We start from the raw sequence: 24,315 nt of genomic DNA, 5'->3' as shown, positions 1-24,315 counted from the left end.
TACATTTAGAAAAAGTTTACATTTTCTTTCAGGATGCATGTAGATTTCTGGTGATTTATTGTATTTTTATTTATTAAATGACCACACAGCATTTTTCCAAGCTGCCTTTTCTTTCAAATATTTCAGATGTGATGTACGAAAAAAATCTCTAGCTAAAAGTTATTCATTATTTGTCCTCTTTTACCTAAAAGTAACATTTTCCAATGTTGTTTTAGCACTTGTCACTGTTAGTCTTTACTGCTCCCTTGAAATCCAACTTGTAACTTTTAGCATACAAGTAAAAGTAGTATTTTATGTTTCTTATGGTAATTCTACAAAAGGTATTTAGTCTAAATAAGTGGTTTTAGTTGCTGAGTAAATGCATGTATATTCTTAGCCATGATCGTAGTTACCGGACAGACAACATACCCTTAGCTAACTGTCACACACATACACACACACACCCACACGCCCTAACTGACACACACTGAGCTGACTCTGCACAGGGTCACCAGACGTACCTCCAATATGCTATCTGTCTGTCATGCTGCTATCTGCAGTCCTCTGAAAAAGTGTTTTCCCCCTTTACAGATTTTTTCAATTTTTGATTTTGTTTTTGTTTTTTTGTCACACTGAACTATTCCAGATCACCAAACTGGCTTTAGCACTGGATAAAGTTAAGTTTTGTAAATACAAAAGCAGGAATCATTTGCCCCTTTTGTTAAATCACAGTGAAAAACTGTGATTAAACTACATTATTTAGAAAGCAACACGCCTAAAAAGAAATCAAAAACGGTAGAAAACCAAGGTTATCTACACACAGCAGGTCTTAATGCTTAGCTCTGACTTTTTTTCTGAAATCAGATTTTGTGTGTGTGTTGTTGTTCATGCTACAAATTAAATGCAACCACACTCAGACTTCTGTGTGAACGGTTTACGAGCCTGAAGCGACTCGCATGCACAGAAGAAGAACGTTGACGTCACACAGCTTTGCTCCGTTTATGGTAGTAATGATGGAGGCTGCCATCTGTGTATTGATTTCAACGTTTTTTTAGCAACAATAATGTCACAAGATAAGACAAAGAAAGCTAAGGGTTAGGGTGTCAGCACTGCTTGCTTTAGCCACCGTTTACTGTCGGATGACTTCCTCTGGCGCAGAATTATGATGCATGTCTCACGTCAATGACACAACAGTTGGATAAAATGCAACATGACCATTCTGACTGCAGATGTTCTGAAAACTATGAGATGTATATCCAAATGTGTGCCACATAGGGAAATGGCACAAAGGGGAAAGTTGGGGATGAAAAGATTATAATCGGGCCGTTGAGACTTTCTGTGATAAAGTTGGATTTGGATAATCTAAACCTCTGCAGGGCTGACAGGATTTAAGGGAGAGGCCAGAATCACAGCTGACCAAAAGAACGTAAAGACCTGCCTCACATTTACCAAAGGCATCCTGATGATCCACAAGAACTTAGGGAAAACATTACATTTGTCAAAGGTGTGAGTCATGTTGCATCTAACTTAAAACTAAGACAGGAATTCAGAAACGGGGTTAGGAGCTGCTTTTTATGACTCGGCATAATTGACGTAATTGTGAGAAAATCCTGCAGGAGAGTGACGTTAAACCTAGTCACACTTCGGTTCTGCAGCGGGACAAGGATCCAAATTATTCAAAAATACAAAATAAAGTTTTGGAGTGGCCTAGCCAAAGTCTCAACCAATACAGATGCTTTCGATTGACTTTAAGCACACTGTTCATACTCAGAAATCAACATTATTGAATTAAGACGTTTCTGCAAAGGGAAGTAGGTCAAAATTCCTCCTGATGTGAAAGACCCGTTTTTGTAATTATTCATGTGATTTTAAAATTAGTTTGATCTAAAACATTTCAGAAGCAGAAGAAATTAGTCAGGAGTCAACACTTTTTCCCTGAACTTAATGTAAAGAATCGCACCTTGTGTTATCGAAATCGTGCGAGACACGTTTGAAAATATGCTTTCATTGATAACGCAAACATTAGTGCCAGAAATGAATCAGTTAAAGTTCTTGGAAACTCTGCTGCAGAAGTGTATCATGCTATATTCACCGCTGCACACAATCGCATGATCTCTCTTCTGTTTCTCCGTAAGCTGATCTGCTTCTGTGTTGGACATTTCAACATCGACGCTAGGAGTTGACCCACAGTAAAGCTTGGTTTAAGTTGGACGATTTGTTTTCAGCTTAATACATGGCTTCAGTCGCCAGACCCCAAAATATCTGACAGTAAAACGGCTTTAATCTACAACAGGTTGTGCAGTTGTAGTTATCCAAAGCTATTCTTCTTGTGTTATTTGGTGGTTACAGTTGAGATGAGACAGGAAATGAGTGGGAAGAAGGGAAGATCCCACTGGGAGCGTGGGTCCGGACTCTGTGGCTGCATCCCTGACCACCAGGCTACCAAGACACCCCGATCAATTGCTGCTACGCATTAAACTGTCAATGGATCAACGACAAATGAGGGTTCTGCAGGAATAATTTCTAAGAGCGTTTATTAAGCAGATGCAATATGTCTATTTTTAAAGTTTGGAATAATCTATTCAGACATGCTTAGCTTAGCATTATTGACATATGTTATGTTTGCTTATTTAAAACTTGGCATAATGGTTTTGCAGCCTGAGCTGCAACAGATTTCAAATTGCTGATTGCTGCTTCAAACTCTAGCTTTACTCAGAAACAGTTTTTTAAAGCCCTACAAATGTCCAGATTTTACATTCTACGCCTTAATTATATTACAATAATATTTACCCAAATAATGTTTCCACAACTCTCTTACTGAACTTTAGGATCTTTGTCACTAAGAGGTGTTGGTGTTTAAAAATTATCCTTTATCAATTCAAATTATTAAACCCTAAACCTTCAGCAGGGGAAACACTTCAGCTTAAGTTAATAAAATAAATCTGTATCAATTTAAGGTAGGTAGTCATTAAAGTTTTTAATTTAACTTCTATTAAAGCAGCAAAATAATCTTTCAATTGGTAATACAGCTTTTCACAAAAATAGACCAGATTTCTTAAAAATTACCTCCACAGACTTTATTAGCCTTACTTTCAGAAAGTTTCTGAATTTCCGTAACAGATTGCATAATAAAAAATACTATTTTTGTACTTCTAATTAGCTATAAAGATCCCTGTTTAAATGTAAGTGTTTGCAGACTTTATGCTGCTGCTCTTTCAGTTCGGTAAGCACCATCAGCACCACAACCTTCCAAGAACGGGACTTGCATGTCCAGCAGCAGGTTTCTGTGTTTTAGAGTTATGACATTATTTGTGTCACCAAACATGGACCCTTTTTATCAGAACTAAGCAGTTTAAGCTGCTTTGACGTGTCTGTTTGATCTGAGAGTCTGGTCGATGCATCACTGGACTCTCTGCTGCTCTCAGCTCTGGTTCTGTTTCTCTAATTTTCCTCCTTTGGATCTTTTGTGGTCAGTCCTGCATGCAGGGAATAGAAGCAAAAGTCACGGAGATGGTATGACCCAGGCCTTTTTTTAAACTTGTCCATTTTTATTTATATCCCTCCCAATGGTAGGTTGCTTTAGTACTGAGCTAGTATTTTTTACTAAGCTTATAATGTCAAGACATAGTTGTTGTGTTTCAGTTTTACTGATACATTTTTACATTGCATCACTTGTTTTTAAACATTGGGGTAAATTTCAAACTCAAGTTTTCTGCCATAAAATATCCCAGAATGAAAATACAGATAATATGCAAAAAGGGAAGTTGTAGATCTAACATGCAATTGTGCAAATTAATTATGCACTTGCAATTTTCCCTTAATATTCAGTGGGTGAAACTGTACTTCTCCCCAAATTTCGACGTGGAAAAATATTTGCTTGAGTAGCAAAATTAAATAAAATACCATGTTTTTAATCCTGCCTTTTAATAATCTGCCACCACATCTTGTTTTCTTTTGTAGTCAGACTCTTTCTCAGGCTCACTCCCTTCTAGTTTTTTTTTTCTTCCCCGTCAGCTTTGCTAATTGGTGTGCACAACCGCAGCTAATTCATTTACGAGGAACTGCTCCCATTTCTGTGAATCTAAAGTGTGCTGTCTTAACTTTTACATATTTGGCTCATATATCAGTATTTCTGAGAAGTTTGCAAGGAGGACAGTGCAATATGTGACACGTTTCTTCATCACAGAAAGCTGCGTCTGCGACGGCTTCTGACAGGTTTCCAAGAACACACTCATCTCTATCAGCATTGCTAACCTCGCGACTAGTGTGCTTGGTGTGTGTGTGCTCTGTGAGCTTGTGTGTGTGTGTGTGTGTGTGTTTCCCACATCCTCCATGATGCCACAGATAGTTTATTTTGAATGTGATCAGCTCTAGTGATCTCCAGGCTGCGTACACGTACTGTCAGCTAGTGTGAATAAAGGTTGCAGAGGGAGATTTTCTCAGTGCCAAAATGTTTTTAAAACGACTTATTTGGCTGCAGATTTGTAAACGTCCATGTGCAACAGTTTCCAAAACAAAGGTGATTTCATGCATTTTTGATGCTTTGTTTTGGAAGTAACACTCACTATCTTTATTTATTGTAGCTGCTTGTATGATCTGCTTTGTAAAGAATGTTCCTCTCGTAAGAAGACCTCAACAAAAAACAACCACAGAGCCGAGTGGAACTGGGATCAGGGACCTAGGGATTGTTTATCTGCATGACACAAACAGGTGGTGAGGTCGCAGCAGAGTGGAAAACAATACCAGCTGCTGCAGATCAACGCTATTAGATGCCACCTTTGATGTTGAATCTACATGTGCATAAATGGGCAACATGTAGATTCATTTATTTATTTTTCTTTTCTTTTAAACAGAGCAGAATTTGCGTTTAGTTGCCTTTATTCAGAAGAAACTGAAGGCAGATGTGTGAAAACTGCCCCGAAAGACGGACTCAAATTTTCCTGTGCATAAAAACAACAAACCGAGCAATAGCCTTGCTTACATATTCCACATAAACAATTCATAAGAGCCACAAAAAATCCTGTTATGCAAAAAACTCAAAAGCGTCAAACTCAAAGACCACGTTCGTTCAGTTCAGTTGCACAAATATAATCTTTTTTCCGCTATGATCTTGTAGGAAATATCAATGTGCAGAAAAAGACTACTTTTGTTTGTCTGAGAGCTGAGAAGGTAAAAATTGCCCACGAGTCGGCTTAAAGGTTGAGGGGCGTTTTGTTTTGCTTTGGGGGGAAAAGCAACAGTTTAAAGTCATATGTTCCTCCTTTTATTCTTCTGGCACATTTTTCATACATGTATATTAAACTTCAACTTAGCTAAACAAAACAGAATTTCAAATTCACACTGGACTGCATTTTTACTCTTTTGCATTTCCAGGATATTTTTTTTCTGTAGTTTTTTTCAATTTGTGCATCAATTTACTTTTTTCAGTTGGCAGAATAAATTATGCAACATAGTTCCAAAGTAATGAAATGAAACAAATATATCAAATCCTTAGCACAACATCAAGAGACTGCTTGGATGCACTATTTGCCATAACGTTATGTTTCATGAATGCAAATTCTGCATGCCGATGCCTAAAAGTAGTGTATATTATTAATGGCGGAGATGCTAAAGTTCACAAAGAGTAGTGGGGATTCAAGTTCAGCCAGATTGTTGCAGTAACACCTGTTCCTGATGTGCATGAACAGGTGTTTGGTATGGTTGGTACAGTTGGCTCTGCAGCCTTGCAGCAAGAAGGTCCCGTTAACGGTGTATCTTCATGGAGTTTGATTGTTCTCTCTATCGATGTTTGAACTCTCTCTGAGTTTTTCATCTTCCTCCTCACAGTTCAAGACATGACTTTTAGGTTAATCGATTTTTCTATTGCTTTTTTCCTCCCTTAGCTTCATAAATTACCTTTGTATGTAGCAAAAGTTCAGGTTTGTCTTTTAAATATAAATGCTTTTTTTTTAGCTTGGCTGAACAGGATTAGACTACTCCATGTTTTCCTATTTTAATGTTAGTTGCACTTGACTGAAGTTGGCAAAGTTGCACAACTACATCAAAATCGAGTCAGATTGGATGTGATGTTTCACCCATAATGAATCCAATCCCACAGAAAAACAGGGTCCAGAAATGTAACTAAAGGTCAAGTTGATAAAAAAAAAGTAAGTTAATGTTCAATAGTTAATAGATTTCTGTTCAATAAGATGAGAATAAAAAACCAGCCACTGCGTTCTTTAACTGTGCAGCAAAACAACAAGAGCAATGCTTGAATGATCCCGACCTGAAGCCAGGGGAAGTACAGACAGATGTGTTAGTTGCTGCAATTGAGGTCACGGCCCTTTCTCATGGGTGGCTCTCTGTAGTCTTTAACATTTCTTTGTGTGTGTGTTTGTCTTGGATAAATGCATACACTTTTTCCAAAACGTCTCCAGAGATCAGTTGGGACTCTAATGTCGGCGCTTTGCGCGCGCACACAACCACGCGCCCCGGACAGCGCTGGCTTCGGTGACCCTCGGAGGGATAGAGGAATGTTGAGTGTCAGTGAGTTGCCTTTGCAACGGCCTTGAGAAAGGGACCCTGGGAAGATCGTTTTGGACTCCAAACATCCTGTGTGTCACCCGTGTGTGGGCGTGTACGCTCGAACTCTAGATGTGTTTGTGACTGTGTGGGTGAGAGGTTGCATAGCTGCATCTGTGGACGTGTCTCTATTTGTCATCAAGTGTTTATGCTTGCTGCATAAACCTGAGAGAAGCAGTTCCTGAAAACAGACAGAGAGACTTTAGCTTTATTTTTGTGAAATAGACTGGAAAATTGCTCCTTTTCTAAGTGTTAAGAATAAGCCGAAGTGAAGATTGCAATGCCGCTGTTGGAAGATCCTGGACAGATTAAAGAAAAAATAAATGCTTTAGCTGTAGCTATTAACACATAATGTTTCTGCTGTTATTTATTGGCTTATTGACCTATCTTGTTTGTATATCACTCCATGATATTTGGGCTCCCAAGTCTCCAACACTGTTCTTCAGTGACTCTGACGCAGAAACGTTTGGGAGCTCTGTGTTTAGTCTGTAGTGGATTCCAAAAAATAATTAAAGATTCAATTATGGCAAGTGAATGCTCTGAATAATAATTCATATCCTGACCAAAAATATCTGTAAGATTTTAAAATGTAAAATTAAACAGCGAAATTATGAAAAAAATGGAGATAAAAAGCATCAATCAGTTGGCTGGAGATCCTGATACAGCTTTTAGCTCTGATCAATAATCAGTGGGTGAGTTACTGAAAAATCAAATTTTTTCTTCATTCATTAAATGCATCGAAATTAAAAGCTGTTAGACAGATCCAAGGTTTCCATCAGTGTAATATAAGCCTGGCGGGCCACCAGGCTGAACATTGTTCATTTATTTGAGTTATTTTAATGATTCCCTTTTTTAAAGACTTTATAGTTGGTGTTTAGGTATTAATCTTCCAGTCTGCCAATATCATATAACTATCAAGCGATATTTTCAAATTTTCTGTCAACTTTAAACATGTTTTACCTCAAAAACATGGCAGGTGACTGGATGACTGCCCTAGCGCCCTGAGCACCTTGCTTAGCAAGTTTCCCTTCAGATCAGTCTTCTTCAATAATTTCTTTGTTCATTTAAATCATATAAAGGTTTGGCACAGATGATCTGATGCATAAATGGTGACAATCTTGTAATTCCTGATGATCTTTCAAAGAACCTTCAGCATTTTATTCTCTTTTATTTGCTTAATAAAATCTCAGGTCAGATATTTAGAAGAATTCGGTGTTGGTCGTGAAAAGAACAATTGATTCATTACACTATACACTTGGCCAACAATAGTTGGTGCCTATTGTCTTCAGGTTTAGTCTATAAACAGCATAAAATATAACAGAAGATGTAAACCATGCTAAAGATGTACAAAATAAGTTTTTAATTTCATGAAAAATGCTTGTGTTCAATCACAGTAAAGACTGAAAGGAGACGCAGAATAGGGCAGATTTTTACTCAATATTACCTGGCAGGTTGTTTAGTTTGAAGGTTTGAGGAGCCAGGATGCAGGCTGCGTTGTCACTGTTTTTTATCTGCGTTTCGCATGTATGATATTTGTCTGTGTCCGTGTTTGAAGTCAAAACATAGTAGTGAAAGTTGAGTCAACGTGAAAAGATGCAGGAGTGGAAACTGAAAAGTCAGAGCGGGTTCATATAATTGCTTTAACAGTCACACCATCAGGATGTTTCTCTGAGCTAATGTTGATGGCCATCACGGTATTTCTTCCTTTTACAAACTCTATTTATTTATCAGATTATCTGGGGTTTTTTTCTCCCTCTAATGTGTCATAAAAATGTAAAAAAAAAAAAAAAAAAAAAGCAAACTACTTAGACAAGTGTAGGTACGTAACATCTTGTGACTCTTGTGTTTATTTTATCATCAAAGACTTAGGATGAAACGATCAAAATTTCATTCAGGATTTGAATTCAAACGGCGAATGGAAAAGATCTCAGGCTTTGAGGTCTGTTTGAAAACGGCTCAGCGAGCAAGACGAGCTGCTCTCTAAGAGATAAATGAAAAGTTTTTCTGCATGTTTATAGACTCAGAATGCTTGATTAAATCTGGATCTGTATGTGTTGCTTTGCTTCATCCTATTGGTGATATTCTGAGGGAGATTAGAAAGAAAATAGCGCAGTAGCAGTACGCAGTGTAGAGCACAAATATCTGTCAGTTTTCTGGGAGTGTTTGATTTTCCATTTTGCAAAGAGTTGTACAGTATTAAAATCAAAATATCCATAGTGAAATTAACATTAGCAACACATGCAACCACTTGGTAATATATTTACCACAGTAATATATTTAATTTGAAACTATTAGCAAAATCTGACAGAGAGCAGTGATGAAGTAGACTCAACAAAGTCTGGATCTCTGAGTCTCTGCATCCAAAAAAGTTTATTATAGTGAGATTATATATCCGACATTGCAGCTTTTTTGTGACATTTTGTACAATATGAGGTTTGGTATCGTTGCTGGAAAAACATTCAGAACTGCAAAGTATTGCTTGGATGTTTGACTGTATAATTAATTTCCGTTGCTTGCTTGCCAATAATTTATGCCTTTGCATTTCTATTCTGTAGGTCTTTTCTAACTTTTTGGATTTTGTGTTGTTTCTTCTTTGAGGTCATCTTGCAACAGTTTGTGATGTTTCGTCAGTTTTTTCTTTCCTTTAGGTTTCATTGAGCAATGCCAACATGAGGCTGAGAAACATTTACCAGGAATTGATGTCAGTTAAGACTTTCTATATCTCGTTTGAAGGCTGGATGCATTTCTGACAGACTTACTCAGTTTTTCCACCCATCGCTTTTGCAAATAATCTTTTTGAAATAATCTCAAATATCTCTCCTACAAGCGAAGAGGGAAAAAAACTGCAGCAGCCTTTTTAGGATGTGTGTGTCTGAGTCTTTGTGTGCATTGCCTCGGGGGACCATTAAAGAGAGCAGTTTGCAGTAATAGGAACTGTGCTGTGAGTTTGTACTTCTGCTCCCCTGATGAAGCTGATTCACAGAAATCAGGCCGGTTGTTGCTCAACCACTCAGACATCTGCTGAATGTTTTTCTTTTTTTTTCTTCTCTTTTCTTTGCTATCCCTCCACAGCCTCGAACAGTTACTCAAAGATGCTCTTACTAGTCAGAGACTCATTCACGTTCTTACAATAAACTCGCCTCAATGAGTCACTGGGCTCCGACCGATGCTCAGTCTGAATGAGAGCAGCGCGTCTTATTAGAGGTCACACATCCGGTGCAATTGTTATGGTAAAGACTTTGGTCCCATTTATTGATTGTGCTGCAGCTGTGAATTATCTGCTGTTTTCTCAATGAGTTGAAGATTGTGCAACTCTGGAAACTTTTGTTAGAGCGTCGGCTTCAGAATGAATGTTCTGCTTCTGATTTATTCTGTCGGATGCAAGGTTTAGCGGTTGGTCCTGTTTCTGTGTCTCAGACCGGTAACCAGAATTAAACTGCATTATTTTGGAATGGCGCCCTCTGCAGATTGAATGCTGCACATGTTGGAAGGTAAACAACACAACAAGGGATCCAATATATCAATTAATGAGTTAATCTAGAGTTGGTTAATTGATTGACTAAAAACCTGATTTTTCTCTTGCATCAAGAGAGGCTACTGTCTTTCCATAACATAAATTACTAAATTTGTTATAATATGAAGGGTTTCCCCCAGTATGTCATAAGAAAGGTGGGTCACCAGTATTAAATACTGACTGAATAATCAGGAAATGGTGGTTTTCTCACATTATTAAAATTAGACATATTTATAAAATATAGCAAAACGGGGATCTCTTAGAACCTGAAGAAAAGATGAAAAGAATAAAATATGTGAAACACTTAAATCTCCCATGAAGAGAGACGTTAACACAAAAATAAAGTCTGGAGGTAATGTTAAAACTTCATACCTCAAAATCAAGTGTCCTTATTGGTATCATAGTTTTTGTTACAATTTTTCTACTTTATCTCTTCCGCTTTTCTGTCGTCACATCCTCGCCTTCGTAGCACGACTGTAATTTTGAGAATAAAAAGTTGACGCTGCTCCATTTCGATTACAGTGAAGTTTGTCGAGTGTTTATATTTCAAAACAGAACAAGAGAATCTTTCATTCCATACTGATAGGACTGTTTTGCTTTCCCGTTCTGGTTTGGCTCCGCCATCTTTATTTCTGTATCAACTCCTCTGCTTAAGGATGATCAGTGCGTCCTCTACTGGAGTGTGGCCAGACTACAACAAAATGGCAAAATCTGGGAGGATGTTATTAGTTAATTGATTGGAACAAATTTTTGCAATGCATCTCTAAACAGCAAGGCTAATTTTATCTGTTTTTTGTGAAAACACACCTTTCCCTCTTTCACTGTATTGTTGATTTTATCTTTTTTTTTGTTCAGTCTCTTACTTTTCAACACCTGCAGAAACGAGAACAAAGATTTTCCCTGAAAATCTGAACTAAAATTGAGCTATAGCAGCAAATTTTGACTCAGAAATCACTAAATGAGTCACACAGACCCTCGTTTTTGCATCACTTTGTCTCTTATTGATAATATTAGTCCATGTGGTTGAATCACAGAGTTTTGAAAGTTACAAGCGAGGACATAAATCGTTCTTTTGATGTGTGTGTCAGAGAGAGAGCCCTCCTCTGTGTGTTTTTATGTGTGCAGAATTAACAGACATTCCTCAGGCTCCCACACTGTCACATAGACTCAAACTCATCCGGTGCATAAATCCCTGGAATCTGTCCTCCCTGCCTTTTCCGCTGGTCTCCATCCCTCCCTCTCTCCTGTCTAATATGTCTCGACTTTTTCCTTCTGCTTCTGCTCATCCCCTCATCTCTATCTACTTGGTTTGGTCTGGTCCACTTGCACTGTACGCTTTAATGAATCAGAGGTCAAATACATTCATCTCACAAGATGCCACATTTTTAGCCACTTAATGATGTATTGCAAACAACATGCTGGTTGGTAGCAAGTGTGTATATATGATGGATGTGAAATCCAATAAAATCTGTTTTATTTTTTCCCAAATTCCACTTTTTAAATATATTTATGTAATCCTCCCAGTGTGTAGCTATGGTGTGCAAGGTTTTCCCCAGAATACCTGCTAAACCTGGTGCTCAGGGCGCTAGGGCAGTCATCCAGACGGCTGCCATCTTTGTGAGTTAAAAATGTTTAAAGGTGACAGGAAATTTGAAAATACCACTTGATAGTTTTGTGTCATTGGAAAACTGGAAGATTAATAACAATGCTAAGCCTGGTAGGGGTACAAGTAAAGCCTGGTGGCCCACCAGGCTCATAATTCACTGTGGAAACCCTGGTGTGAATCAGACGCCAAAAGTCCACATTTACTATTATCCAGGTTTCACAAATGTAACTCAAACATTATGTGTAAAACAATCTTTATAAAAAATCTAGCTTTTGTAAATGCTTTAGAGTTTAAGTCAACACCTAAATATTTGTTGCATAAAAAACCTGCAGATTGAGCATAGTTCCACAATTTTATTTCCTACCTCAGTCATCTCCACTGACATTTTGATGCGTCATGTTACGACAGCCCTCGGTTTGCACTGCTTAAAAAAATTAACAATTTTTTTTTAAAAATCTGATTATTTGGCACACAGAGCAACAAAACCTTCAAGAAAAACCCTCTGATTTATTTAAATGTTTGTGACTGACTCCTGCATGTTTCTGATGTGATTCTTCACCGTCACTGGACTTCACATGAATCCTTGCGCTTCCTGTCAACCATGTGCCAACAAAACATAGAAAATTTGTTTTCCTGATTAATAAAACTCACTAGCTTTGAACCTCGAGCTTTCGTTTTTTTGGTTTTTTTAAGACTTCTATGTTTCAGTGAGTTTTTCCGCCATGACTGAGTTATCAAAGCAAAAGCGATTTGGTTTAGAAGAACTTAAATGGCCTTAGGAATGAGCTACAGACCGTCTAACAACAGTGTATGACCTCAGAAATAGGCTTCTGGAACATTCTCAGATTTATCACTTCTTCACCTTGTGAAAAGCCCCACTAGAAGAGTTGAAGCTGTTGTAGCTGCAAAGGACGGGTCGATATCAACTTAAACTCTGGGGATTGAATGCCAGACATGTTTAAATGTGTGTGAAGGTGGACAAGAAAATACTTTTTGCAACATTGACAATCTTCAGTTTTGATTAAATAACCCAAACAAAAATAACATCTGATCCAGAGGTATAATTACATGTGAATTTCAGTCCTATTAAATACAGAATATGGGGATACAAATGCTGAGAAAGAAATGTGAATTTATCTCCTGATGTTTAGTAATTGATTTTTAGATTCAGTTTTATTCTTACTGAACTGAAATTGGTACTAGTTCATTTGGAGGGTGAGAGTATTTTATAAAAGATTATGTATTATAGTGGTACTTTCTGAGGAAAGTTTCTGACAACTTTTTGAATATACCATGAAACACATTGTATTGAAACTATCACCCACAGACCAGCTGTTTTTCCTTCCACATTCTTATCTCAGGCGTCATCAACTGTAATCAGTTCCTGATAAAACTGTTTTTATCTACAGCTGTTTCATTTCTCTGGTAGCTAACCAGGCAGTGAGTCAGAAACGGTGTCTGAAATTATTCTGAGGAACCTCTCAAGAGTAACAGTGAAGCTGCTGCTTGAAGCTTGAGAGCAATCACGGTAGAAATTGTCTGTAGAACTAAATTAATGTAAAGTTTAATTAAATTAATACAGAAATTAACCAAACTTGAATTTTATGCCCTTTTCACTTTCTTCATGAACTAAAATGTAACTTTATTCACACATTTTGTGGGAAAAAAAGAGAAAATTAAATGAATGAAGGATTTTCTCAAAAACATCCTCAGGTCACAGAGCCATTTTACTGCGGTAATCATTACACATGTATCTGTGTCAATAAAACAAGCATAAAATCCTAATTTGTAGCATTTCATCGTAGCTTCAAGCTGCCTGTCATGGTCGATCATTAAGTTTTTAAATCAGGAGCAGAGATGACATCACACTGTGAAAGAGAGAGAGAGCAGTGGATGTTACACAGCTCCACAGCAAAAATTACTCTGTAGCTGTCTTTAGCTTATTGTAGTGTTATTAGCATGGTTAGCATCCATCCATCCATCATTCTGCCTAACCATCCATCCATCCATCCATCCATCCATCCATCCATCTGCCTAACCGTCCATCCATCTATCTCTACATGTGTTTTTTGTTGTCAGTCATTCTTGTCTTAATCATTTCTTTTCTCTGAAGGTCTCTCTGACCATTTTCTCTTGACACGTATCAGAATATCCCAGCGTCCCATCACTTTATTCAAACAAACAGTTCAGTGCTGGCAGGCCGGACCCCGGCGCTGGTTCTGCTTCACACAACCAACTGCTTTGTTTTTGACCGCGGGAGGATTCACAGTCACACATTTGTTCAAGTAAACACATCAGACAGAAACGGCCTCTGTTTTACAGCTTCAGCGTCGAACATCTGGTTCTTATTAATTATGTGTTGGGACACTCTTTCACCTCCAGCTACGGTCAACTTTAACCTAATGTCTATTACCTGATACTGTAAAGATGTTTACTTTTTTGCAGCAACCATCTGACCTGGATCATTTTATGTTTTTGCAAAGCCGCTTATGTTTTCAAAATATTCAAAGACATTTTTTCTGACTCCTCAAAGGAGGGTCGTTATTCACTTCACTCATCGTCTCATCTCTTTCGTTTTGTCTCTGAATGTTGACGTGCAACGCCCAGTGAGATAAATGTCCAGAGAATAATGACGACATTTTGTTGTTTTTCAGGCCTCCAGTCCCAAACTGACAACTCACTGCTCAGATATCCAAGAAGTCCGTCGCTGCACCCGACTGGAGATGCCCGACAACTTAAACACATTCGTTTTAAAGGTACACAGCTCGCCGCACAAAGCATCCACAGTAGGCTCAATTTCATTTTAACATTTATTAGACATTTATTTACATTTCTGTATATATTAGTAAAGTTGGTTTCACTCCAGGACGGTTCCTTGTAGCGATGAGTAAAGTGTTCATCAGCTTTTATCTGTTTACTGCCAATTTATATCAGTCAGTTCCTCCAGATTCTTGAGAATTATTGTGGAAATTCCCACACCTTTTTTGCATTAATACATATTTGGGAGTTTATAGCAGATTTTTCTCAAAAACTGTCAAAAGTTTTCTTACTTGTGCTAAACATCTGCCTCAGCTTTAATTGATGTGAGATTATAGTTCATAAATCTATACAACGAGTAATAAAAAGTCACATTTATCGTCATAAATCAGTGCAAATATTTCCAAATTAGTGCCACAAACACTTTGAATTTTATTGCAAAAAAAAAATCACAAAATCCTGGAAGGACTGAAAAGATGTTCAATAATATTATTTAATTTTAGGAAATCATTGATATTTTAACAGTTTAGCAGGTTTTATCAACACATTCTGGCACAACCGGCCCTTTAAGAGCATTCATCATGTTGATTTGGCCCAAAACGAAAATGAGTTTGACACCGCTGATGTAGAGTTTTCACCTTTTTGTCATTATTATCCATCCCTCAATTCAATATCCATCCAGAACTCACATCACTTCTTATTGAACATTTTTATTCTTACTTAGAAACCTAAAAGGCATTGAGGAATCTGACATTTTTGTGTTGAAAGATATCTAGTTGTTGCAAAACCTTCATTAAGTTTGATTGAAAAGACTTGAACATGTTGGAAAAGTCTAATGTTTCGTTTTTCCCTCTCCTTGTTTTTTAAGTTTGAATACAATCTGTGTTTTTAAATGATAATAAAAGCTACCGTTTCGCTGCAAATATGTAAGAAGTCTTTCAAAGTCACGAAAAATGACTCAGAAACCAACTGGGAAATCTGTGAATTTGAATTTTAAAATAAAAAAAACTTATTTAAAAAACATATTTACCAAATTATGAAGCAAAATTTTAGCCTGATCCACACTGCTTTAACCTTTAAGTAACAGTATGAATTAGAAAAAAGCTCATTTTACACATCTGTAACACATTTCCCATTTCGTTGTTTTCATGTGACACAACTTGTTTCCATTTTTGTTTGTGCAGGTTAATCGAGGGAGTTTGATATTTGAGACGGACAACGACCAGCAGGTCAGCTCCTGGACCACAGAGCTAAAGGAATGCATCAGCAACAGGTGAGAAACACCTGAACGCACCACATTTATGACCCAAATGTCTCTCCTCCAAAGCCTGTAATATTTTCAGAAATGTTCCCCACTAATTTAATTCTAAGTTAATTATTTAAACGACTAGTATATTACAAGTTTCCAGCATTAAACTCCTTGTATTTTGCATCTACGGGAATATTTCAATATCGCTGCATCACTAATAGATTCATCCAAATAGAGCAGCATGGTTCAAGTGTTTCTTTCTGTTCATTTTTGCTTAAGCAGAGAACCTCAAATTTACTGATAGTTTCTAAAACATAAATTTACTTTTATGCTCTGCTAAATCATGGGGAAGACTAAACCACAAGGCCTGTGCTAATAAAATAAACAGAATGAGTACGAGGTCCGAAGTGGGGCGATAAATCAATTTGATCTATTAATAAAATTTTTGTTTTTGAATAAATGTGAATTTTTTTCACCAATGCATCTTTGGATTTCCGTAGTTTGGAATGATGTCATCCTGTTTGATAAGCGTGTTTTAAAACTTTTATTTATTTGGACTTTGAATTCTGATCAACTCTATTATGCAAAATAGGACCAGACAAAATTTTGTTAATTAATAAAGTTCTAATATTACCAGAATAAGGTCATAATATTATAAGAATAAAATAGTAATTTTATGATAACTTCAACAGAAAAATAACAAAAAAATTCAAATGAGCAATGTCGAGCATCTTGTGAAGTTATAGTTGGGTAAAAATTTTATAAATAATATTTAATACTTAATCTTTTAAGGTATAAAATTATTATCAACATCAAGAAAGTTTTACACAAACTGAGCTGATCATGTCAGGTTCTCAACTTAGCTTTTTTCTCATTAACTTTTTTTTTCTTGCATTTTTTAGACTCTTAGTAAAACTGTGTCTTGAAGGTATTTTCTGTCATTTGTAATTTCTCTTTTTAGAAAAGAGAGTGCGAAAATAATTTATTAACACTGAATTTAGTATGAGAATTTTTAACTTTTAATTCATCAATATTTTCTTGAAGCTCTCGCCTGTGACACTTTAACCAGATTTTAAGAGAATTGAAGCTCGTGCAATAAATGGATATATTTGTAGGCAGTTTACCGTTAAACTGAAGTAGTTAAGTGACATGAAACATTTTTTTTTTAAAAAAGGATTCATCAGCATCATCATCATCTTTACACGCCTGCTTTCACCTTTTCCCTCCTGAGACTCTGAGCAGAAATAACTTGTTTTTCTTCTTCTGGCTGAGTTGAATGTTTACTCATGCTGAGGTATGTGTTTGCAAAGTGAAAGGGCTCCTTAAGATGTGCACGAGGACAGGCTAGTGTGTCTGAGTACGCGTGAGTGTGTGTCTGTCTGGGCATTGGTTTGATTGATGGCTCTGCAAACTGGAGCAGGTTTGAACTCGGCTATGTTTGCAATATTTCTGCAGAAAAGTATTTAGTTTAAACCTTTTAACAGGGTCTGTTATGAAAAGTGGATTGGAAACGGTGCTGGTGAGAAGCCCAAAAGCAAAAAGAAAATAACTATTCCAGTTTCCTGATCTCTTCCTAATAATTAACTGAAAACATTTTTACTGCAATGTTTTCAGCGTCTGACTTCTGCAAAATCCTTAGGATCATTAAAAACTATCAGCAGTTTATTTTAAACCAAAGTTCTATGCATTTTAATATTTTACCCCGCCTGTAAAAAGTTTAAACTAATGTCACACTTTTTACTGCTTTAGTAACCTGTCATTATTAACAAAACGTGGTTTTTTTTTTTGACAAAAAGAAATGCTAAAAACCAGATTTTTACAAAAGAATGACAAATAAAAATTGTCACTATTTATTTATTAAATAAATAAATGTATTCTTTACATAAATGTATTTATTTATTAGATAAATAAATGTAATAAATTAATTAATTTATTGAATAAAAAAAATAATTACATTTATTTATTAAATTTAATAAATCTTATTTATTTATTAAGTAAATACATGTATTCATTAATAAATGTATTTATTTACTAAGTATGTAAATAAATACAGTTATTTATTTGTAAATAAATGTATTTATTCATAAATATTGATAAATAAATAAATGAATATTTATGAGTAAATTCATAAATATTCACTCTTTTTAAGAATGGAGACACCCAAGTGCAGTGAGTGTCTTAAATTTGTGGACGGATTATGGATTATTGATTTGTAAAAGCAATTAAAGCGTAAAAGCAACCAAGGAGGTGAATACTTCTTATAGACACTGTATTTTACTTACATTTAAACATTTGTTAGACCATTATGACAGAACTGTAAAGCCTATATTTCCACAAAACTGATCACCAGCCAAATGGTAACTCATTAGCTCGCTACCTCATTAGCTAGCATGTTAGCATCAGCATATGTCACTTGATGTATAAATGGGTGTTAGCAGTGAGTTATCTACGGTGGCCGACAGGTGCAAATGCGCAGCAAAAGAGAAAACATGCAAACAAAAAAAAAACACGCGCACAAATTAAATGCGGCAAGCAAAAAGCGAACAAAATGCAGCAAACAAAAAAGAAAACACCCCCGAATGAAATGCAGCAAACAAAAAGTGAGACGCAAACAAAAAAGAAGACACCCCCGAATGAAATACAGCAAACAAAAAGTGAGACGCAAACAAAAAAGAAAACACCCCCGAATGAAATGCAGCAAACAAAAAGTGTTGAAAACGGAAGTGCTCCAGACCACTAGGGGGAGTCAAAGAAAATAGTATTCATTTCTATGGGACCAGATGCAAGATTCAGAGAAAGAAATTTGAAAGAAAGTAAAGGTACGTATAACTATATTTCTTTTCAGAAATATAGTTATACGTACTATATAACTATATTTAGTACGTATAAATACTATACGTACTTATATTATAAAAAGATACGCCGTCTTTTATAATATTATAGAATAACAGAATAATTTATGGGTAGCGTGATAGACTTTGTGTCAGTCATACCGTTCTGGGCTCGGTCTCGATTTTCTTTGACTCCCCCTAGTGGTCTGGAGCACTTCCGTTTTCAACACTTTTTGTTTGCTGCATTTCATTCGGGGGTGTTTTCTTTTTTGTTTGCTGCATTTCATTCGGGGGTGTTTTCTTTTTTGTTTGCTGCATTTCATTCGGGGGTGTCTTCTTTTTTTGTTTGCGTCTCTCTTTTTGTTTGCTGCATTTCATTCGGGGGTGTTTTCTTTTTTGTTTGCTGCATTTCATTCGGGGGTGTTTTCTTTTTTGTTTGCTGCATTTCATTCGGGGGTGTCTTCTTTTTTTGTTTGCGTCTCTCTTTTTGTTTGCTGCATTTCATTCGGGGGTGTTTTCTTTTTTGTTTGCTGCATTTTGTTCGCTTTTTGCTTGCCGCATTTAATTTGTGCGCGTGTTTTTTTTTTGTTTGCATGTTTTCTCTTTTGCTGCGCATTTGCACCTGTCGGCCACCGTAGTTATCTGTAGCCTCACACAGTGTAGATGTCTGAGTGCGACTCAAACGTTAACGCCCCCTACTGACGCAGTCAGGGTATTACTAAATGTTTTTGGAAATCCACAGACCATGTCGAACCTGGTGGAAAAATATCCGTTTAAAAATATCTGCATCTTAATTTATCATTGTTTATATTCTTAATTTTAAGATTTTGTGATCAAAAGCAGATTTTTAACAATTTATAATTGTTTATTTTGTTCATATTTTAAGACCGGGAAAGAATGTTTTTAATTATTTATTATCTAATTTTTTTTCTAACTTATTTTCTTAATTTGAGACTTGGTAAGGAAAAGTAGATTTTTAAAATGTTGTTTTTAATATATTATATTATATATTATATATAATATTTTTAATATGAAAGCTGTAAGGGAAAGAAGATAAGTTATTTTATTTTGCGTAATATATAAAATCTTAGATTGTTAGAATGTAGAATTGAAGACTTACAGATTGTAAATTTGATGACAAGATTAAAATTAACATCATAAATACTTACCAGTAATATGAAAATAAACCATGGCTGCATTTCTTGGATTTCTCTTCCGTTCAGCTGCGTAAAGTCTTGCATATTGAGTCACTGAATCCTCAGCATTACAGATTCACTGATGAGGTTTATAACATCTAAGACTTTAGTTATACGACAAGCAAAACGACGTTTAATCGCACAATAAACTTCTGTGAGGCGACTGATGCGAGCAAATGATTTAAAGGTGGAAGAATAGGATCAACTTTAAGGATCATGTGAGGGAACGTTAGGACGTTTCTCTTTTAAATCCTCGAAGCTTCGCAGCCTGACTGAACCGCCCTCACTGAGACGGAGGACGAAGATTGTCCCGGAGACAGAAGGACAAAAACACAAATGCTCTCTGCGAGGCAGAAGGAGACTTTCGCCTTCCTGTTATTCAGTGCAACACAAAGTCAAGTCAGCATTTACGCAGGATTTTCTCCTACTTCCCTATTTAACATTCCCACTCTCGTCTGTGCAGTCACACACGCACAACACAGTGCATGGGCATGTGTGTGTGGGGGTGTGCGTGCGTGCGTGTGTGAGCAGTGACACAGAAGAACAGTGGGTTTCAGTTCAGATCTCAACTGGACCAACTTCCTGTCTGTGCTCGGTGTCTTTGTGTTTCTTCAGCCGCCTGCTGTTTCCTCCACATTCACCAAGCTCCCCACACACACAGGCGCACGCCATCACGCACACGCCTACACGCAAACAGACACACACACAGACACATGCAGTACTGTGCAGAAGTTTTGAACCACTTCTAATTTCTTTACAAGTGGTTCTCTTTTGCCTCCAAGAGTCCAGATTTTGTTGTGATCTTTTAAAGCGATCTTTACTTTGATTTTTACAATAACATCCAGCAACTTTTAAATAATTGGTAAACTTCTCTAAAGACAGCAATGACTTTAGAAGAAAGTTCTCATTTTTGTTGTTGAAATTAGACTAAAATCATTTTCTAACCAACAAAGAGGGAAACATTCGATCAGAAAACTTAAAAACCTGTAAACCGTTCATTTACTAAGGAAAACATATGATGTTTCAGATGTTTTGCTGATCTTTTCTACTTTATTTTATAAAAATATTGCATGTTTAAATCACTGAAAAGTACTATAAAATCATGTAGCATTTTTATTGTCCAGTTTTAAACGACCAGTTTTAACAGCTTTCGGTATCAAAGTTAGCAAAATTAATACCTAAACACCAACTATAAAGTCTTTAAAAAAGGCGATAATTAAAAATAATAATAATAATAATAATAAATGAGCAATCCTAAACCTGATGGGGGCACAAGTAAAGTCTGGTGGCCCGCCAGGCTTATAATACACTGAGGGAAACCCTGCAGCTGCTTCACTTCCACAGTTGCTAAAAACTTTTCAAAGTAACAATTAGTTGAAACTAAATGTGTAAAGTGGCTCTGAATGGTGGTGTCGCCCCCTTCAGGTCAGGCAGTGTGGATCTGGAGTCCCCCCTGTCCTCAGCTGACAGCTCTGCTCCAGCCAATCAGAGGAGGAGCTCAGACTCAGGACGTCAGAGTAAGTAGCAGGACGATGCTCCTGTGATAATCTGGGTGCTTTTCCTTCCTTCTCTGAGGTTTAAAAAAATAAAAATTGATCATAAAATTAATTTCTTTTGTCTCTCCAGGCCCCGTCACCTTCGCCCTCCCTGAGCAGGTCATCCAGAAGGCCGATGACTTCCTGGTTTCTTTCCCCTGGTTTCACGGCCCCATCTCTCGGGTCAAGGCAGCCCACCTGGTGCAGAGCTCCGGACCCGACGGCCACGGCGTGTTTCTGGTCCGGCAGAGCGAGACGCGGAGGGGAGACTTCGTCCTCACGTTTAACTACCAGGGAAAAGCAAAGGTGAACGCGGCTGAACGTCTGGAGGCACAATGAGCTGCTGCTTCTTCTCCTTCATGTTTTAAATAAGAGTTTGGTTGTTTTTCTGTCTTTCCTCTTGCAGCACCTGCGCCTCTCTCTGAACGAATGGGGTCAATGCAGGGTGCAGCACCTGCGCTTCCCCTCCGTCATGGACATGCTCAGCCACTTCCGCCTCTACCCCATCCCGCTGGAGTGCGGAGCAGCCGGAGCCGTCACGCTGTCCAGCTTCGTCCTGGCCGGCTCCACCACCCCCTCACAGGGTGAGCCTCTTACTGGGACAATAATGACTATTTAATATCTGTTACAGGCTGAGACATGGGCTGCAACTAACAGTTATTATAATAATCAATCATTCTATCAATTAGTTGGATAAAAGAAATTGGCACATTCTGCAGATTTTTCATTTAACCCCAAAAGCCTTTTTATGCAATGTTAGAAATACATTAAAAGATGCTAATGAAGATTTTAAAACGGAATTTTAATTAAGAAAATAAACATTTTAATGTCTAAAATACAGTAACGTAACATTGCTGTAGGGTTAATAATTGTGGTTAAAATGCAGCGTAGAAAAATAAAAGTCAGTTGAATTTGGGAAACAATTAACCTGATTTCATATGGCAAAAATCTCTAAAGAACTAACAGGGAACTATTTCATAAAATCCAAATAAAATTCATTGAAGTTTGTGGTTGCAATGTGTCAAAATGAAAAGATTAAAGTTAAAATACAAGACATTATGAAATCCGATCCAATTATTTTAGTAATTGATTAGTCTATTAATTATTCGGAATTTTTTTCAACTAAAGCTATATATACAATATTAGAAATAGATGAAAAAAATACAAATAAATAATTTTGAAATAAAAAATAGGCAATTTATTGTCTAAAATTTAATAACACAGCCTTCCTTTAGCGATACAATGGCGAAAAAAAAGTATTTTCACCTTGTTCATGTTGCTCCGTCATGACAGAGTAATTATAACCTCATAAACACAAACACTGTTCCTGACAAACATTCCCATTTGTAATGACTCTTCTTTAGGACAAAGAAGTTTGATTTGTTACACAATAACTGCATTTAATCACATTTTGAGAAAACAGTCAAAATAATCCTGATGATGTGGACAGTTTGGGGGGGTTTTAAACATTCATTTGAATGTATCATGACAACAGCGAATCAAAAGTCTTCTAAGATGTTTATCACAATAAATGATGAGCGGTGTGATGTGTTGACTCCTTGGCTCATTTCCTGTCTCTGCTCCTCAGGCCAGCTCTCCGGCGCGCTCCTCGTCCCCTTCTCCCTCCATCGGTGGAGCTCCGAGCCCAGCTTGGCTCGCTGCAGCTTGGCCCGCAGCTCCAGCCAGCCCCCCGCCTTCTCCCCGTCCCCCACCAGCACCACCTCCACCTCCAGCCCCGGCTCCTTCTCCCAGTTCGGCCGCGCCGTCCCGACCACGGAGCCCGCGCCGTCGGCGCCCGCCCACCTGCGCCGGAGCGAGTCGGTGGGGAGGCGGCCCCTGCTGCGCAACCCCAACCCTAACACTCCCATCATCCCTCAGCGGGATTCGGACTACGAACTGGAGTCTGACCGCGGTCGCAAGCGGGCGATAGACAACCAGTACATGTTGCTCTGACCCTCCGCTTGGCCGGCCATGAAGACGCAGTCGCGACGATCGCTCGGATGAAGTGCGTCGCCTTCATCGGGATGAAAACGAGGCCAACGAAAACGAGGGAACGAATCCGAACAAGACAGACAAATGCAAAATACGCAAAGAAACCCCAACAAAAACAAGTTTGCCTCACCCTCAGAACCTCCAGTGTCCACAGTGAATGTATTTCTGGACTTTTTAAAGAGTATTGACGATGATGATTTATCTTGTTTTTGATCGACGAAAGAGAGAAAGTTTATTAACACCTGTTGTGATTTTCTTATTAGTGCACTTGATGTTATTTCTGAAATGATGGGAAATCACTGTGCGCTCCTTTTGGGAAAACTTAGGGCATGAACTTTCCGCACAAAGTTCCCAAAGCGGAGGAAAACCTCCACCTCTCGACACAAACGAAGCTGCACTCCTTTTCTTCGTGGGATCAAATTCTGCTCTTCCTCTTTGTGCATTATTAAGCATCTAAGTGTGCATCACTTTCAGTGCACTTTGTACACGTTGTGTATTTTTTCAATACACACAATCTTTTGTAGGAAAAAAAAAAACTAAAAAGGAAAAAAGAGGTAGTTCTAGAAACTAAATCGCTGTTAAAAAACAGAAACGGGATTAAGGATTTTCCTGTCAGCTGAAGCTGAGTTTGTGATCCGAGTCTGGATGTGAGATGAGCAAAACGAACCGTAAAGAAATTATGTCAGCAAAATGATGAATTAAAGAAAATGCCACAAAATCAAACAAACTGGAGTGACAGTGAAAGTTTTACCGACCTACAGCCAAAAACCTGAGGTTTAGAAAATGTTCAAATCTGGATTTTAACATTGGCCAGAATGTTGGCCCGACATTCTGCTGCAGAAACCTGAGAAATTATCATTTCTGACAGAAAGCTGTTTATTCTTCTAGAAATCACTGAATCAGTTTAATCTCATCTGTCCAATAAATATCTTTTATGCATTAGTTGTGAGACATTTCACAGTTTTCCAGAGTTAGATAAAAGGAAATAAGAGCGATGTCTTTATTTCTAGACTAGATTCTCGTCTGATTGAATATCACTAATTTGCTGATTCCTTCAGCCTGCTGGCAGATTTTAGCCGATTCTGATTGGTCAGG

At 37.4% G+C, this 24,315-nt stretch overlaps 1 protein-coding gene across 1 annotated transcript in view; it reads left to right on the top strand.

Annotated features, from left to right (window-relative positions):
- The window catches only part of sh2b3 (SH2B adaptor protein 3), a 57,583-nt gene extending 33,510 nt beyond the window's left edge, over positions 1–24,073 (top strand). The window contains exons 3-8 of the mRNA XM_028033788.1: positions 14,315–14,416; positions 15,602–15,690; positions 21,119–21,210; positions 21,320–21,534; positions 21,635–21,812; positions 22,817–24,073. Of these exons, the coding sequence (XP_027889589.1) occupies positions 14,315–14,416; positions 15,602–15,690; positions 21,119–21,210; positions 21,320–21,534; positions 21,635–21,812; positions 22,817–23,181 (1,041 nt within the window). The 3' untranslated portion in view covers positions 23,182–24,073. The remainder of the gene's footprint in view (positions 1–14,314; positions 14,417–15,601; positions 15,691–21,118; positions 21,211–21,319; positions 21,535–21,634; positions 21,813–22,816) is intronic.
- Positions 24,074–24,315: the final 242 nt, after the last annotated feature.

This window comes from Xiphophorus couchianus, chromosome 12 (genome assembly GCF_001444195.1).
Source record: "Xiphophorus couchianus chromosome 12, X_couchianus-1.0, whole genome shotgun sequence".
Taxonomy (NCBI): domain Eukaryota; kingdom Metazoa; phylum Chordata; class Actinopteri; order Cyprinodontiformes; family Poeciliidae; genus Xiphophorus; species Xiphophorus couchianus.
Note: the sequence above shows the minus strand (reverse complement) of the source record. Positions and strands in the feature narration are given on the sequence as shown.